This window comes from Branchiostoma belcheri, unplaced genomic scaffold (assembly GCF_001625305.1).
Source record: "Branchiostoma belcheri isolate BF01 breed outbred unplaced genomic scaffold, Haploidv18h27 scaffold349, whole genome shotgun sequence".
Taxonomy (NCBI): domain Eukaryota; kingdom Metazoa; phylum Chordata; class Leptocardii; order Amphioxiformes; family Branchiostomatidae; genus Branchiostoma; species Branchiostoma belcheri.
Genome location: NW_017803964.1, coordinates 7994 through 22723, shown reverse-complemented (window position 1 = coordinate 22723; position 14730 = coordinate 7994). Strand labels below are relative to the sequence as shown.

Genomic DNA, 14730 nt, shown 5'->3' with positions numbered 1-14730 from the left:
AGCTTGTGTCGCATGTTCTGAACGTCAAATGTCACTCATACAGTGGGCATTGTGGACAAATACGGCAACCTTACATTTCTTTTCTCTCTTAAGACTGTTGTATGGCCGATATAAAAATGTCAACACATACCCTTTCATGTAATTTCTGAAAAATAGAGCATTTTAAGACAAGCGAAGATGCTTAAAGGGACACGGATTTTCATAAACGAAGACTTTACGGACAGAATCAGAAACTAACTGAAAATGTTGCCAATTTTTGGATGGTTCCAAACTTAGTGTGCGAGACTAAAATTTATTCTCGTCAGAGGTCGTTCTACTAACAGTTCAAAAGTACCTTGAGGCAATTGATCAGTAGTAACCGACCAGGTGTGTATAACATGTCCATCTGCTGGAAAAAAATAGCGCTTGCGTCCTTTTTCGCTGCTTCATGAACGCCGTTTTTGTTGTTATTGTTATGCACAAGAATCTACAGAATGAAGATCTATTTCAAATATAAGCCCTTTGAAATGTATAATAAAATATCCAGCAGTGAGAGTTGATTGAAATTATTTGAAACAATGTGTGAGATGTAAGTTGTCTGATGTGACAAGAATTTATCTTGTTAAGGATAAAGAAGTGAAAATTAACATCGCAGGTGGTTGAACTTATAGTAACTAGCCATAGACACTCTGAAGGAAAAATCAAGAGGCAGTGTGTCACCAGAAATAACCTGTCCCCTCTTAAATTATGAACGGACGTCTATTTCTTGCAAAGAAGCGACGCCATCATCGGTGATTTTTTTAAAAAACCTTTGGAAGAATGGTTTGTGGAGAATTGATGGATAAAATGTAGCTAGTGTGAAATGTCAACACTGTTGACTAATGAACAGATAACGTACTGACATCCTGGGGCATTTTAAAGCAACCTGTTCTCCTGCTTTGATATTCGCGCTTGCGCACATCCGAAACAAATTAGGCGTAACCCAGCAAAGTAATTTTTGTAGGTAGGATTCAGATCAGAATCCACAAAAAGTATTTCTACTCTTCGTAAAAAATATGGGTTCGGTATTGAGAAAGGTATGGAATTTCGTATCATATTTGATATCGGATGATGTGCCTGTGCGTGTTCTGAGTGACATGACCGATGCCATTGCTACAATCAAAAAGCGTACCGAAGACGTGTCCGCCAACGTAGCCACTCTGAGGAAAAAGGTCTGTGATCCATATGATAAGTTTGTAACGAAATCTCAAAGGAAGCGGTTGGGAGACCGTCTGGCAGACATCGGTGCTGCGCTTTTCTTCAAAGAGAAGATTGAATGGCTGCAAGGGGATTTCGGCGGAGAAGGCTTTTCCTACCGAAAGTGTCTCTACGACTGCTGTCTCAAGTACTCGGGATGTAGTTCCAACTTTGCTGAAGAATTAGGGAAGGCTGGGATTATCCCTATCCTGCTTCAAGACCTTCAAGAAGTCGAGAAGACTGGGAACACCAAACGGGTCAGGGCAAATAATTTTTTTTTCTCTGGTCACTACGCTATCAACAAAAAGCATACATCTTAGTGAACTTTATCGAAAACACATAAGTACCCTAAGTAAAATTTCATGTAAAATATATACATTAGGTATCTAATGGTTATGTATAGAGTGATGATAAAAACTAGTTCCCACAGCATATTTGGGCAATTTTTGTTACTCCGTGAAGGAGGACAGGACCTCCGGATGGAGTGTTGTGAGTAGCCGTTTTTTTCATGTTTGCAGTCAAAGCACTGGGTTCTCTTTGTGTAATCGGCATGCACTTTTATACGCCGTCTGCGGGCATGCCCGTGATGATGCACGAATGTGTATTTTTGCCGTTGCTGCTGTCGCGGTCAATGTAATATTTCAAATGCACCCCTATAATTTGGAGGCATATTGGAATGGTCCAGAAAAACCCGTTGAGGCCGCACAACACAGTGGGCGAACCCCGTCAAAAGTAGTCCGGGCACAAAGTAGTGCTGCACAATACTAGAGAAAAGTGCAGGGATTGTTCTTTGCATGGCATCGAGATAGAACCTGTGGTAAATGTTAGAGGAATACGTCCGTTTTGAGACTGTAAAAGTTGAATTATGGTGCGTATTCAGTCGGCGTAGATTTGCGCTTGGATACTTGTCCCGCCTAGCACTGTGCGTCGGCTGCAGTTCCATGACCTCCGCAGTGGCGCTAATAAAAGAGGGCATGAGAAGAGAACTAGCCGGAAAATCTAAGCTCATTTTCACATATTTTGTACACTATACCCTCAAATTAAACATATCAAAATTCTTAATCTTGCTTGTGCATCCTACTATGATTTTCAGTGAGTCGAAGTGAGTCACTTTGGGGTCCTTAACTATGGAAATCCCCATAGGGCTAATACTGTGTTGTGCCGCCTTGAACCCCCACGGGAATTAATCAACCGTGTGAAATTCGGTGAAATTTGCTTAGTATATATGGTACTGACGTCGGTCCAAGTAAAATATACCAGTTTATTTCACCGTCAGACCTCCGTTGCCATGGCAACGGCCACTAGGACCGTCCCATATGCTTTACTATGGGAGTTCCCCACTGGCCCGAGAACCCCCTTTCTGCCGTAAAAACGGCTAACACTAACTACAAATCACTCAGAACGTGAGAAGATACAACAATGATGCCCGCTAGCCAGAAAAAGTCGGCTGGAATACAAAATTTGACCTGATAAGAAGACCATTAAATGGCCCGTCATTAGGGCCTTGTACGGGACCTAGCCCTACGACAGGTGCCGAAGTGCAAAGTTGCCGAAATCTCAGCAACCGTTTGGATTTGTATAATAAAATTTGGCCTAAAGGTCTTAACCTTTTATCAAACCAAATCATGTTCTATCTGACGTTATTCGAACCTAACGTTCGTTCCATCTGGGGTCACCCGCGGACAAAAACAGTAATTCCGCGATTTTAAGCCGTTTTTCCATGAATACTCGTACCTCCTAACAGACAATAAACACCCTTTTCTGGACAGTACATCTATGCCGCCATTTTGTAGTGGTTATGCATCATATAACGAAGCTACTGCAGTTGTCGTGGGTGACATTGAGGATCGTAATTCTTGTTTTTACGGAAGCAAGTCAACAAGTTACCAAGTTCACACGGCGTGTCATGCATGCAAACATGGTATTTCCATTGTAACAAAACCACATTCATTTCACCTCAAAATCGTTTTAGATTTTTTTTTAGACTTCTTATACAGATTATTATTCAAATCAACAAAATCATACAAAAGCAGGGAATGCTGCATGCATCCCTGAATTGTGTAACTGATTTTTACAATAAGTTAAAAAACAAGACAGGACAGGTACACAAAAAAAAAACACACTACATGTATATACAAATATGTACAAACACCATTCCCTCTGCTATATGCATGCAAATTAAAGATTTAGATTAATTGCAGATTAAAGACAAAAGAGAACCACAGTCTGTGTCGGACGTCTAGGGCATGTCGGGCCTTATCCATCTTAAAATATTCTGCAATAGACGTGGGTGGGAGGAGGTTTAGCTTATTCCTGACAAACAGGGCACCGTAGACAACCATCTATGCACTTCGTCGGAAGCAGGAACTGGACGTCTTTCTGTCTATTAGATAACAGAATGAGTTTCAAGAATGTATTCTTCCAATGACCTTTTTAGAATGAGTTCCTTCTGTGGCCCCCATATTATGTTATGGCCCTGTTCAACATACTTTCACACACAAATAAATCACCCTAGGCCTCTCATAAATGCATTCTAGTCCAAAATCAAATTCATAAATATAACAAGAGTTCCACGATCTCATACCTTCGCCAAATGATGTTAACCCTTGCGGTTGACGAATTATACAATTTCAATAATTGATTTTGCAAATTAGAGCCTCATTTGCATGGATTATATCAGTTGATCATATTCTCTACACAATCATTCGTAGCGATGGGAAGATGACAGACTCGAGACGGGATTCGACCGGTTTCGACTTTAATTCAGTCTTTATCAATATTCTCTACACAATGACAGCCTTACGTGTATGTTAACAAAAAGGCTGTTCTAGCACTTCCTCATAAATTATGCAAATGAGGTCATGATTTGAATAAATTATGTTTATTGATGTTCGCCTTCACGTAACTTCCAAATGTGCCAAGTATGACATTCCCAGCAGTTACAACTATGAGATTATAAAGATTTCCATTAATCATGCAAATTAGGTCTTCATTTACATAATCTATATCCTCAGTTTTTTTTCGTTCTCAATTACATGTCACAAGTGTTTCATAGTCCTATTATTGAACAAAGCAGATTTATAGAACTTCCTTATTAATTATGCAAATTAGCCCCTGATTTGCATAATTGTCATTTGATTATGTCAAGCATTACTTCAGGTACCCACATACCAAAAATCACGAAAATCCGTCAACCAGTTCTTGAGTTATTCTCCTTCGAACATTTTTCAACAAATGCTCCTGCAGTTCCAGAACAAGCCGTTAGGGGGCCCAAACTCATGTCACTTCTTTTCTACCCCAAGAGCTATCTACCAACCAAAATTCGTGACCCTAGCATGTCCAGATCGCGAGATATCAAAACCGGAAGTTCTGTTGCAGTACCAACAAAAGCCGCAGAATCTAACCATTTCTAGGTCTCATCAAGACCTACCCACCTACCAAGTTTCATGACAATGCATATTAAGCTTCTTGAGTTATGCTGTTCACAAACGGACAAACGGACAAACGCTACTGAAAACATAACCTTTTTGGCGAAGGTAATAACACCCCTATTTAAGAACATACAAAAATGTATTTTTACACTTCTATAGTACTTATCTGATCACCCCCGTTCAAAACTCAATTTAGAAATGTAGCATACGTGTTCATGAACGTGTTTGATAGCAGCTATGTAAAAACTGCGCCAGGCATTATGCCAAACTTTTATAAATGACCTAGATGATCATAGGGAACAATTTCAACGAAATGGCAATTGCCTTAAGGGGCACACCCCAGTTTATTTGGTGTATTTTATTCGAAGCTGCACACCCTCAAATCTAGCGACCGTCTCTGCGCGGGAATAATTCGGAAGTAGAATAACTGTATATGGGACAAAAGGATCTCTTCAGCTACCAGACCATTTGAGTTTTTTTTCTTCAACCTTTTTAAGTTTGGTAAAATCAATGGAAAAAACATTATTTTGACTCCAAAATTTATGCACAAAATTGGGAATTTTTGCGTAGGATAATCCCATAGAAAAAGATTTCCGGCAGAAATGACTGATGCTGGCAGAAAGACCCAAACCTTGGCTATACCCTAGTAAATTTTAAGAAAATTCTAGTTCTAAAATTTTTTAAACCGTCTATGGCGGGAGGGGTTGCAAATCCACTTCTAGGAAGGCGCAGAGCGAAATCTAGGTCAAACGGGCGGATTACACTTGGTGCACAAGGATTCGCTGATGTAAGGTTCGGAGCCAAAAGAAATTTTCACTCCAAAATCAAATTTCTTACACTCTTCAGCCATGTTAATGTTTAATGATATTTCTTGGCAATGTATGAGACATATCACCTCAAACTTGGACCCTCATCGATCAAAACCCTTAAGTCACTTTTTACAGCACACTATCCAGCACCCCTGTCGCGGAAAAACTGGGGTGTGCACCGTTAACTAGAACGCCACACCATGCCACTATTTTGGGCTAACCGTAAAACATTTGAAAATAAACAAACTAGTATCGAAGGGAAAATTTCGTTGAAATAAAATAGAATTATTGTCTTTACATACATTCAATGGTGATTTTTTGTGCTAGCTAAATGGATGATTTTTTTGGATTTCGTTAAAAAGTCGATAATTTTCGGGATTTCGCAGCGCCATATTCCATAGCCAATCACCGAGCAAACCTGGCTACACATATTACATATATATACATATTTATATTTTTTCGACGACTAGGAATAAGATGAAAAATCGTGCTTTAGGGATTTTTTTTTAATTTCCAACTTTAAGTATAGTTTTTGTCGACAAATAGGTGAAAAAAAAAATCGAATTTGTTGGCTTTTTTCGCACTCAATTACCCATAATTCAAAATCGAGCGCATTTTTCAAAAATCCCTAAAGCACGATTGTCGGGAAAGCCGTAAATGGGGTACGTTTGTTTCTCCATGCTTCCAGGTTTGAACGAGTTTTGCAGACATGTCATATCGCCCGAAAGTGTGCATTGTGATATTCATACAGGTGTAAAGAATCATTACAGTATTCAAGGTCACCCAAGGATAAGACAGTAGCTTCACTACATGTTACATGTCCACAAAAAAATGATAGCGGACATGTACTGTCCTGGAAACTGTTTGTATCTATAGAAAAGTTTTTTTTTTATCTGTTGCGAGTCACTCAGGCAAAAGGGCTTGTTTTGCCGCTTTATTGCAAATGACCGCAGGTGACCCCGAAATGGAACGCGGGTTCGATTCGAATTCCCCAGATCGAACACGATCGAACACAGTTCGGGTTCTATGACATGTGGGAACTTTGCAGCCCACACCGTGAGTGCAGATGATCACATTATCTCAATAATGTCAAATTAGTAACTGCACCTGCAATCAGAGCCACACCTGTAATTACCAGGCTCCTGACCCTGGACTCCATTCTTAGCATGGTCACACGCACACTAATCCTGTCATGCATATAAAATGCTGCATTGGTTCTATCTGAATTCCATTCCGCTTAGTCACACCCTATACAGTAAATTTTGATCTAAAAGCAATCCAAACTCATACATGTGTATTGGAAAGTTGTTAATTAATATCTGTTGCATGTTGGTATATATTTAGGCACATCCATTCCAAATCATTTAGGTGTAATGCTGGGTACAGTTTTTTTTTTTTATAAAGGAATAAATGAAAGACCTTTATTGTACGTTTGTGCTCTAATCAAGCTAAGTACAGGTCATGGGTAAACAGTGAAAAGAATACAGTAATGACACTTACATACTATATAAACTAATGTGATCTACTATTTACAGGTTCAGCTTCTTCTCGCTTCTTGACGCAGTTAAAGATGTACGAACATATTGTGCTAATGATACATGGTTTGTTAAGTTTCATGAGGAATTCGAATTTTTCTATTCTATCTAAATGTCTAAAGCTTGGGAACTTATCTATTACATAAGTATAGAGGGAACCCCTCTCATTTCTATATAATGTGCAGTCAACTACAAAATGGCATTCATCTTCAATCTAGATTACAAAATTGGCAGATCCTTTGTTGTAGAGGAATGTGGTTGTGTCTTTCCTTTTCTATGTGGAGTTTGTGTGAACTTATCCGGAGTTTTGTGATGGCTTTTCTGTGTCGAATGTTTGTAATTCCCAGATATTTTTCCTCGTGGTAAGTATTTTTTAGTAATCTATATGTTCGTAATTTGTTGTTGTTACGAATTTCTGCTGTAAAAGTTTGGAAATACATGTCCTTTAAACGTTGATCAAGGGATGGAATAATTTGTGAAGAATTCAAGACATAGGACATCGGCGAATTCCATACGTAGGCAAAACCACACTAGCGTCTTGCGGACTCCCGAAGCCCAGCATTTAGTGCCGGATGCATCAAGTTCAAGTTGACACAATAGGGCGTCTGCTGATTCCCAAAAGAAATTAAAAGATTTTTTTTTTAAATCCTGTATAAAAATAAATCTGGGGGAAATTGCCCACTGTATCTTAATACCAAATTTTAGGCCATCTATAGCCCTTAAACCATACACACCTTCCATATACATACGTTAGTAACCGTCCAAAAAGACGCACATACCCAAGCTCGAACTCTGCATCAAGTCAATTGATACTAATTAATGCTTCACAATGGAAATGTACACTATATTATTATGTTTAACTAGCATATGTGTATTTACAGATCCACAAACAGATATTAGACAATTCCCTGGGTATTATGTACAACATTTCAAGAATGGCATCAAGCACCAGACCCTTTTTCAAAGAGAGCGGTGCAATAGATGTCCTCAAGCCTTATCTGAAGGCGGAGAAGAAACCGAAGGTTAGGATTTGGGCTATCCTCATACTGGCGTATGTAATCGGTAAGTATTGAACTATGCATATTAAACATACTTAAAGTTCAAAATGAGAAGCAGAAATCACATTTTAGATACCACGGCGGTCAGTTGCTAGGGTAATTTTCCATTTTAAGGAAGGGTATCAGGTTAAGCTGGAGTCACATTTCAAACAGGGCCTGCGCGGCATGGTCCCGGTGTAGACGCCGGCCGGCGTCATAACGCCGAGCGTGCGCCGGCTGGCAGGGTCACAATTGTCGGGGTCTGGTTGTGCTGGCGCTGAGGTGGCTTCGAATATATTTAAAATTCACAGCCTTTGGTTCCTTTGACGGCCGGTTTTCGTTAGGGACCTGTCCGATGCCCGGTCAGTCTCCCGTCTTGACCCCCGGTCAGCCTCCCGTCTTGACCAGTGCGGGGTGAGGTAGGGTGCTGACCGGCTCTTACAGTCCAGCCGGGCAGCTGTTGGTTCCCTGACGGGGTCCACAGGTGATCCTGGTGGGTCCCTGTTGCATTCCAAAATGTGGTCTATTCCAAAACATGATTTTGAATAAAATTTTGAAAACAGTCCCTGTCGTCTTATTTTTGAGGTGGTATATATTAATATGAAATTGTTGTATGTTAATTGTTGTATGTAAATTACAAATACCTGCCGGAGGACTAATTGCAGGTACAAACAACATGTATGAAAAATGAAAATACAATGGTTTGAGTAAAAAATTTATACTATACATTATACAACATGCATTGTACTAAGTCCTAAAACGAATGAATGATTACAATGTAAACATATACATTAATAAGTGTATTATTATGTTGAGACCTAATAACTTTGTTTTTCGGTTTCAGACGAGAAAGAAAATCTGGAAATCGTTGCGAACCCCGATGTCATCCTTTTCCTCGTCGAGATGTTTAAAGATGCTGTAGATGATGAGACGAGAGTGGTCCATAGATTTACCGCAACAGAACTGGCCATGGCGGTTGAAAGGCTGGCGGTGAACGACACTAGCGAAGACAACAATAAGGTAACATGACTTTTTAAAGGATTCTGGAATCAGTAACTTGCAGTGTAAATGAACACCCGCCAGTCATTTAAAGCCGCCAAACTTTGTTTTCGGCTTTAGCTTGTCAAAATAACGTCATTGTGTTATGCTGACTTTAATTTAACGTTTTCTAGTCGTATTTGTACCGCATGAACACGGATATTGACTTCATTCTGGTGACAAGTCCATTCCAAGTCACCAAAAGGGTTGCTATTGTCATTATTCAGATATGCCTTCAATTCTTTGTGATTGGTCGTTTGAGAAATTTCACTATTCGGAACATCTTTTCAATTCTCTAAATATTTCACAGGTTATGTAAACTTTTTATGTGGAATATTATATTTCCAATATTTTTCTAAATATTTGTAGCACCATTGTACTTTTTTTACCATTAGTGCCTTTGTGTCATACATGTGATGGCTGATCGCGAAAGAATCACTAGATAGTATCCAGCTGTGAAATCTAAATATCTGAAGACGCAGATAGATAAGCAACAATTTCTATGGGGGCCACACCCGACAAATACTACTTGATTTTTTCTTAACTGTTTGTAAAGGTAATGAAAGTTTATCGTAGAGATATTTTAGCAGCTACTTCTAAAATGTTTGAAAAATATATAGTAAATAGATCCCAACATAGTCAAATCTTCATTTCGAATTAATGGAATACTTAGAACAAATGTGACTAAATATCCTTTTATTCCACATAATTCAAAATTATTACAATTATTATCTAGAACTCAGCTGTTGTCTTGGAACGGAATGATTTATATGAAAAATATGTTTCAAGAACATTAAAAGTTAATATGTTTTTACCAACCATTCTGGTGTTCACGATCAGTTAACACTGGTGGCGAAAGGTGTTCTCCCTCCCTTGATCCAACTGATGACTGAAGGACATGAAGAGGAGCAGATTCATGCTATCAAGGCCATCTGCCAACTCGCCTTCCATCCGACCAACAGAGAGATGATCGCTGGGCTCAAGACGATCCCACGGTTGAGGGAATTGGAACAAAGCAAGCACCGTGGTCATCCGATTGCAAAAGCCGCTCGTGGGGCTCTGTGGGTGCTACAGGATGCGGAAACCCGAAAACAGAAGGGTACTAAAAGTCCCCATTGTGCTATTGGACATGATATGATAACTGGCCAATCTACATCAGTTAATGTATCAATAAATGACAATGCCTAACCGGCTTGCGCTAGAACCAGAAAACGTAGTGACTAGGAAAAGTTTTTCCTAATCTATGTTTGGCAACAATTTCATATCAGTGATTTAAGTTGATAATTTCCTAAGGGTACAATGTCGGTGACATGGCAAGACTCGAACCCGGGACCTCTTCATTCGAAACCGAACATCTTGCCGTTCCGCCACACAACCCACACAACCCCTCTGTCTATAAGCACGACCAAAAAGCCTGATTTGAAAAGTTTTAACATGTTGCCAATTACTATGACATCTGTAAATTCTAAGAGTAAACGTTATAACATACCGTTATGACGTATATCTTGTCGTTCTCTCCTCATCATAGTTGATAATCAAGACGCCGGAAAAACTGACGAAACCAAGAGAGGTAGCCGTGTTGGACACATCATGTTGAGTTACCAATGGGACCACCAGGAGGTCGTCAAGAAGGTAGTTATGCAATATATCTTATTTAATCGTAATGGTTCAAATGTTGTTTGTAAGAAATACCTTCACTTAATATGTACTATGCACAAGTCATAAGTAACCGAAGGCTCCCATTATAAGAAAGCAAATAAGACAGCACGACTGGGGTCGTGTGGCTCAACGGCAGAGTACGCGACTCGGAATCAAGAGGTCCCGGGTTCGAGTCCTGACATGCCACCGATCTTGTGCCCTTGGGAAAGGCACTTAACACGAATTTCCCCACTAGACTCAAGTGAAAATGAGTATTGTCTGTCCAGTATTCGTTTCTATGTACGGGACACAGCATCAGCAACAGCTGCCTCTGTTCCGCGTGTATTGAATTGTTGCAATTTCAATAAAATCAAAAATCAAATTATAGATAATTACATATGCTGGTCCCGTATAATTACGCTGGGTGCTGTCTCGGAATGTTGTTACTAGTGTTAACAATTTAAGTCACTTGCAAAACCCGGGAGAAAGTTTGCATCCCTTTAACGTTTAATGTGACAGGTGTGTTCACAAAAAAAGGAATCCTAAATTTACTTGCCTTATGTTCTTTACCGCTATGAGGTTCCACGTTATTTTCACATTCGCAGAACTGTAATGTAACTGTAAATTGATTGAAAGTTTGGGATTTGAATATCAGAATTCCAATCTTTTCTAGAGGGATTCCAGATTCCCCTAGGAGGATTCCAATCTCCCCTAGGGGAGATTAGAATCACAATCTCCCTTAGGAGGATTCCAGATAGGAATTCTAATCTCCCCTAGGAGAATTCTGGATTCCCCTGGATTTCAATCTCCCCTGTGACATATACATTCATATTCAGATCTTACTTCGCCTAATTACCTACACAGATAAAAACTGCACTGGAGGCCAAAGGTTACCAAATATGGATGGACATTGATCAGATGGGCGGTTCCACTCTTGACGCCATGGCGGGGGCGGTGGAGGGTGCAGCTGTGGTGCTCATCTGTATGTCCCGCAAGTACAAGGAGAGCGCCAACTGTAGGAGAGGTACGTGATAGTATTAGTGATATGTCCGTCGGATGATATTAACAATACTACTCATGATGTCTTAGCCTTCCATTTCTTATTGAATAGTATAATCACGTAAATAAGTTCATCAGTATGAGGTCTTAGTATACAGTATATAAAGCTACCACATACTCCACACTTATAGCATAAATGTAATAAAGTACACTGACTCCATTAAATCGATCTGTCATATCAAGCTTTGTTATATTCTTTATGTTACAATATGTGTCCTACCTGCAACATGTTATTTTTCTGTTTTCTTACGTTGTTATATAAAGATGCTATCGTCAGTGACGAATGAGAAACTAGAAGCTACATGCCTGCAGTTTAATTCTTTCTACTCTGGGGGTGTCAATGGGCGTGCAATCGAGTCTAAGTCTTTCTCATCTTTTGAATTTGGGACTGCATGTACGCCCAACAATTATACCGAACACAGTTATTTGTATACGTAACAACCTTATTGACAACGCGTATATCCATACTATTACTACGACTTGCATATCAATGGACTCCGAGGTACACTGTATTCGAAAACATTGAGTGCTTGTAGACGCCCTTGATGTATACCAAAGAAGAAGCTACAGTGTACACATAAAAAGAGATATCATTGCTTTTACCCACAGAGGCCAGCTACACTGCTGACAAGAAGAAAACAATCATCCCACTTGTGATGGAGAGTGGGTACAGGGCTGACGGATGGCTGGGGGTACTTGTGGCCAGCCTGCTTTATTTTGACTTTTCTGACAAGGACCGTTTTGACACCGTGATTGTGGCCCTTATGAAAGAAATAGGTACTATCTGTGATTTCTTGTTTATCGGACAGGTGCTGTAGCAGTCGATCATCAATCGATTTCAAATCACAAAATTGTCTTCATGTTAATGTTAACGTTTGCCACCGTTATGTTAACCATTGGCAAAGTTGTGCACAAAAATATTTGACTTTTTAAAGTGTACCATGTTATGAAAATCTCCCATTTCAGTAACGTCTTATTGTAGGACCAAGTCCTATGGTGCATGAGACTCAACAGAATACATTATATATTTATTTTATGTAGGTACTGCACTTTGTTGTGACATTTTAGCGAGGTTAAAACTAAATTCTAGCAGACATGCATGGATCAACTTGAGAGGAAGTGGGCTTAGTCCATGAAATGATATTAATTAGCTTACCTAATGCTAATTACAAATAAGGTTTAAGCGAGACATGCAGATGACTGTAGTTATCGTTTCAGACGTGGCTATAAAGAAGGCTTCTGAAAAGGTACCTAAAGCCACCCGTAAACCTAACGGACCAAAGCTTCAAGACAGGACACAGGCAAACGTTAAGGATATCGATGTCCGCAAGTGGATACAGGAGAACCAGCTTGAAGGGTAGAAACCAGTCACAATTTTGTTTGTTTTATTTGTGTGTGTGTGTGTGTGTGTGTGTGTGTGTGTGTGTGTGTTGTGTGTGTGTGTGTGTGTGTGTGTGTGTGTGTGTGTGTGTGTGTGTGTTCAGAGGGAACACATAAATCTATTGTGATGATTTGCTGTAATGCATTATCGATTAAAGATAATCAGCTACATTCTTTTTGCCTCAGGGATCTTGAGAAGTTGGAACCGGAGGACTTGGAATTCTTACAGATGATGAAGAATGAGGTAAATTTCAGACGTTGTTCTATTAGCCGTAATCTACATGGCGTTCATTACGACTCTAGCTTGCTTAGGATTTGGCCGTGTAACTCATTGCACCGTTAACGTAAGTGACTAGTTTATGAACGATGTGATTTTATTGTGTAACGTTTGATTACTTCAGTTTGGACACTACGAGATGAAAACGTGACATTATATCACTTTAAAGATGTGACTCAGCATTTGTAATTACTCTCCAAGTAGAGGTTGGTGGAGACGACTGTGACATTTCTATCAAGGCCCCCACTCTTTAGTAGAAAGAGAAAAATGGCCCTATGTTTTTTTTTGTCCTAACAGTATCCGTGCAGTCGCACGGATGAATTGATTCAGGGCATCACATAATAATCAATCCCAACAATCAAATAACACACATGATACACATATATGTCGCAAGGGTCTGTGCGGCTGCCATTCGGCGCCACAAGGTGACCTCAATACGACTTTCCCCGACCGAAGTTAGGTACCCTTTCACACCTAAGTGGAGTGAGGAAAGATGTAGTATAGTGCCTTTCTCAAGAGCACAACGTCGGGCGCATGTCCAGACATGTCCCGGGTACAACTCGGGATCGAACCCGGGTCTCCTCGCTTCATAGTCGAAAGCTCTGCCAGATAGAAAGGTCACAGTCGTCCCCACCAACTTCTCCTTGAATGGTACTTGCACTAACCTGTATTTGTGCCCTTGTTTCACAACCGTTATAGTCTCCTGACGAGTTCTATAAGTCACTAGTGGACGAACTGGGACTGAAGACCATCTCCAGCAAGAGAAAGTTCACTAAGGCATTGGAAAACCTGGGGTAGGCAAGACAGGTTTATTCCTAATAATCAAAAGATTCTCCTGCTGTTGTTCGCAACCTAAAAAATGGTGCATAATATGAACAAATTGGCTTCATTATATCTTATTTGCAAAGTCAGTAGTTGTCTGTTGACGGGAGTGTTGAATCCTTTTGCTTGATTTTCGTTTGATGTATATCTGTATTCTTACAGCACAAATGGAACTTTTGTATCATCTACTGCCAGACAAAATTTATTATAGTCAATCGTAGACAAAAGGAATGACAACATAGTCAACTAAACACAATAAACCATTTTGCTTGTATTGTGGTGTTGCGATAGGGAATAAATAGTTACTGATTTTGAAGTAAATCTGTGTTGATCATATAAAGATCTATAATAGTCCGATGTGTTTGAACCAGCACCATTCTACAGTTTGTTATAAAATTTTTAGAGGTTTGGCAATATTGCACATTTAAAGTGGCCTTCTTGGCTTGTCTTATATCAAACAGGTAGACCATGCTTTACTAAGAGACCTAT

General features: G+C 39.7%; 1 protein-coding gene across 1 annotated transcript; it reads left to right on the top strand.

Moving 5' to 3' along the window:
- Window positions 1–1115: 1115 nt before the first annotated feature.
- Window positions 1116–14213, top strand: LOC109475740 (the record flags this gene model as incomplete). Its single annotated transcript, XM_019776503.1, has 10 exons — window positions 1116–1472; window positions 7872–8052; window positions 8872–9047; window positions 9906–10173; window positions 10594–10697; window positions 11568–11727; window positions 12372–12539; window positions 12981–13119; window positions 13329–13386; window positions 14119–14213. Coding segments are annotated over exons 1-10 (1706 nt in total), but the record flags the coding sequence as incomplete, so codon positions are not given.
- Window positions 14214–14730: the final 517 nt, after the last annotated feature.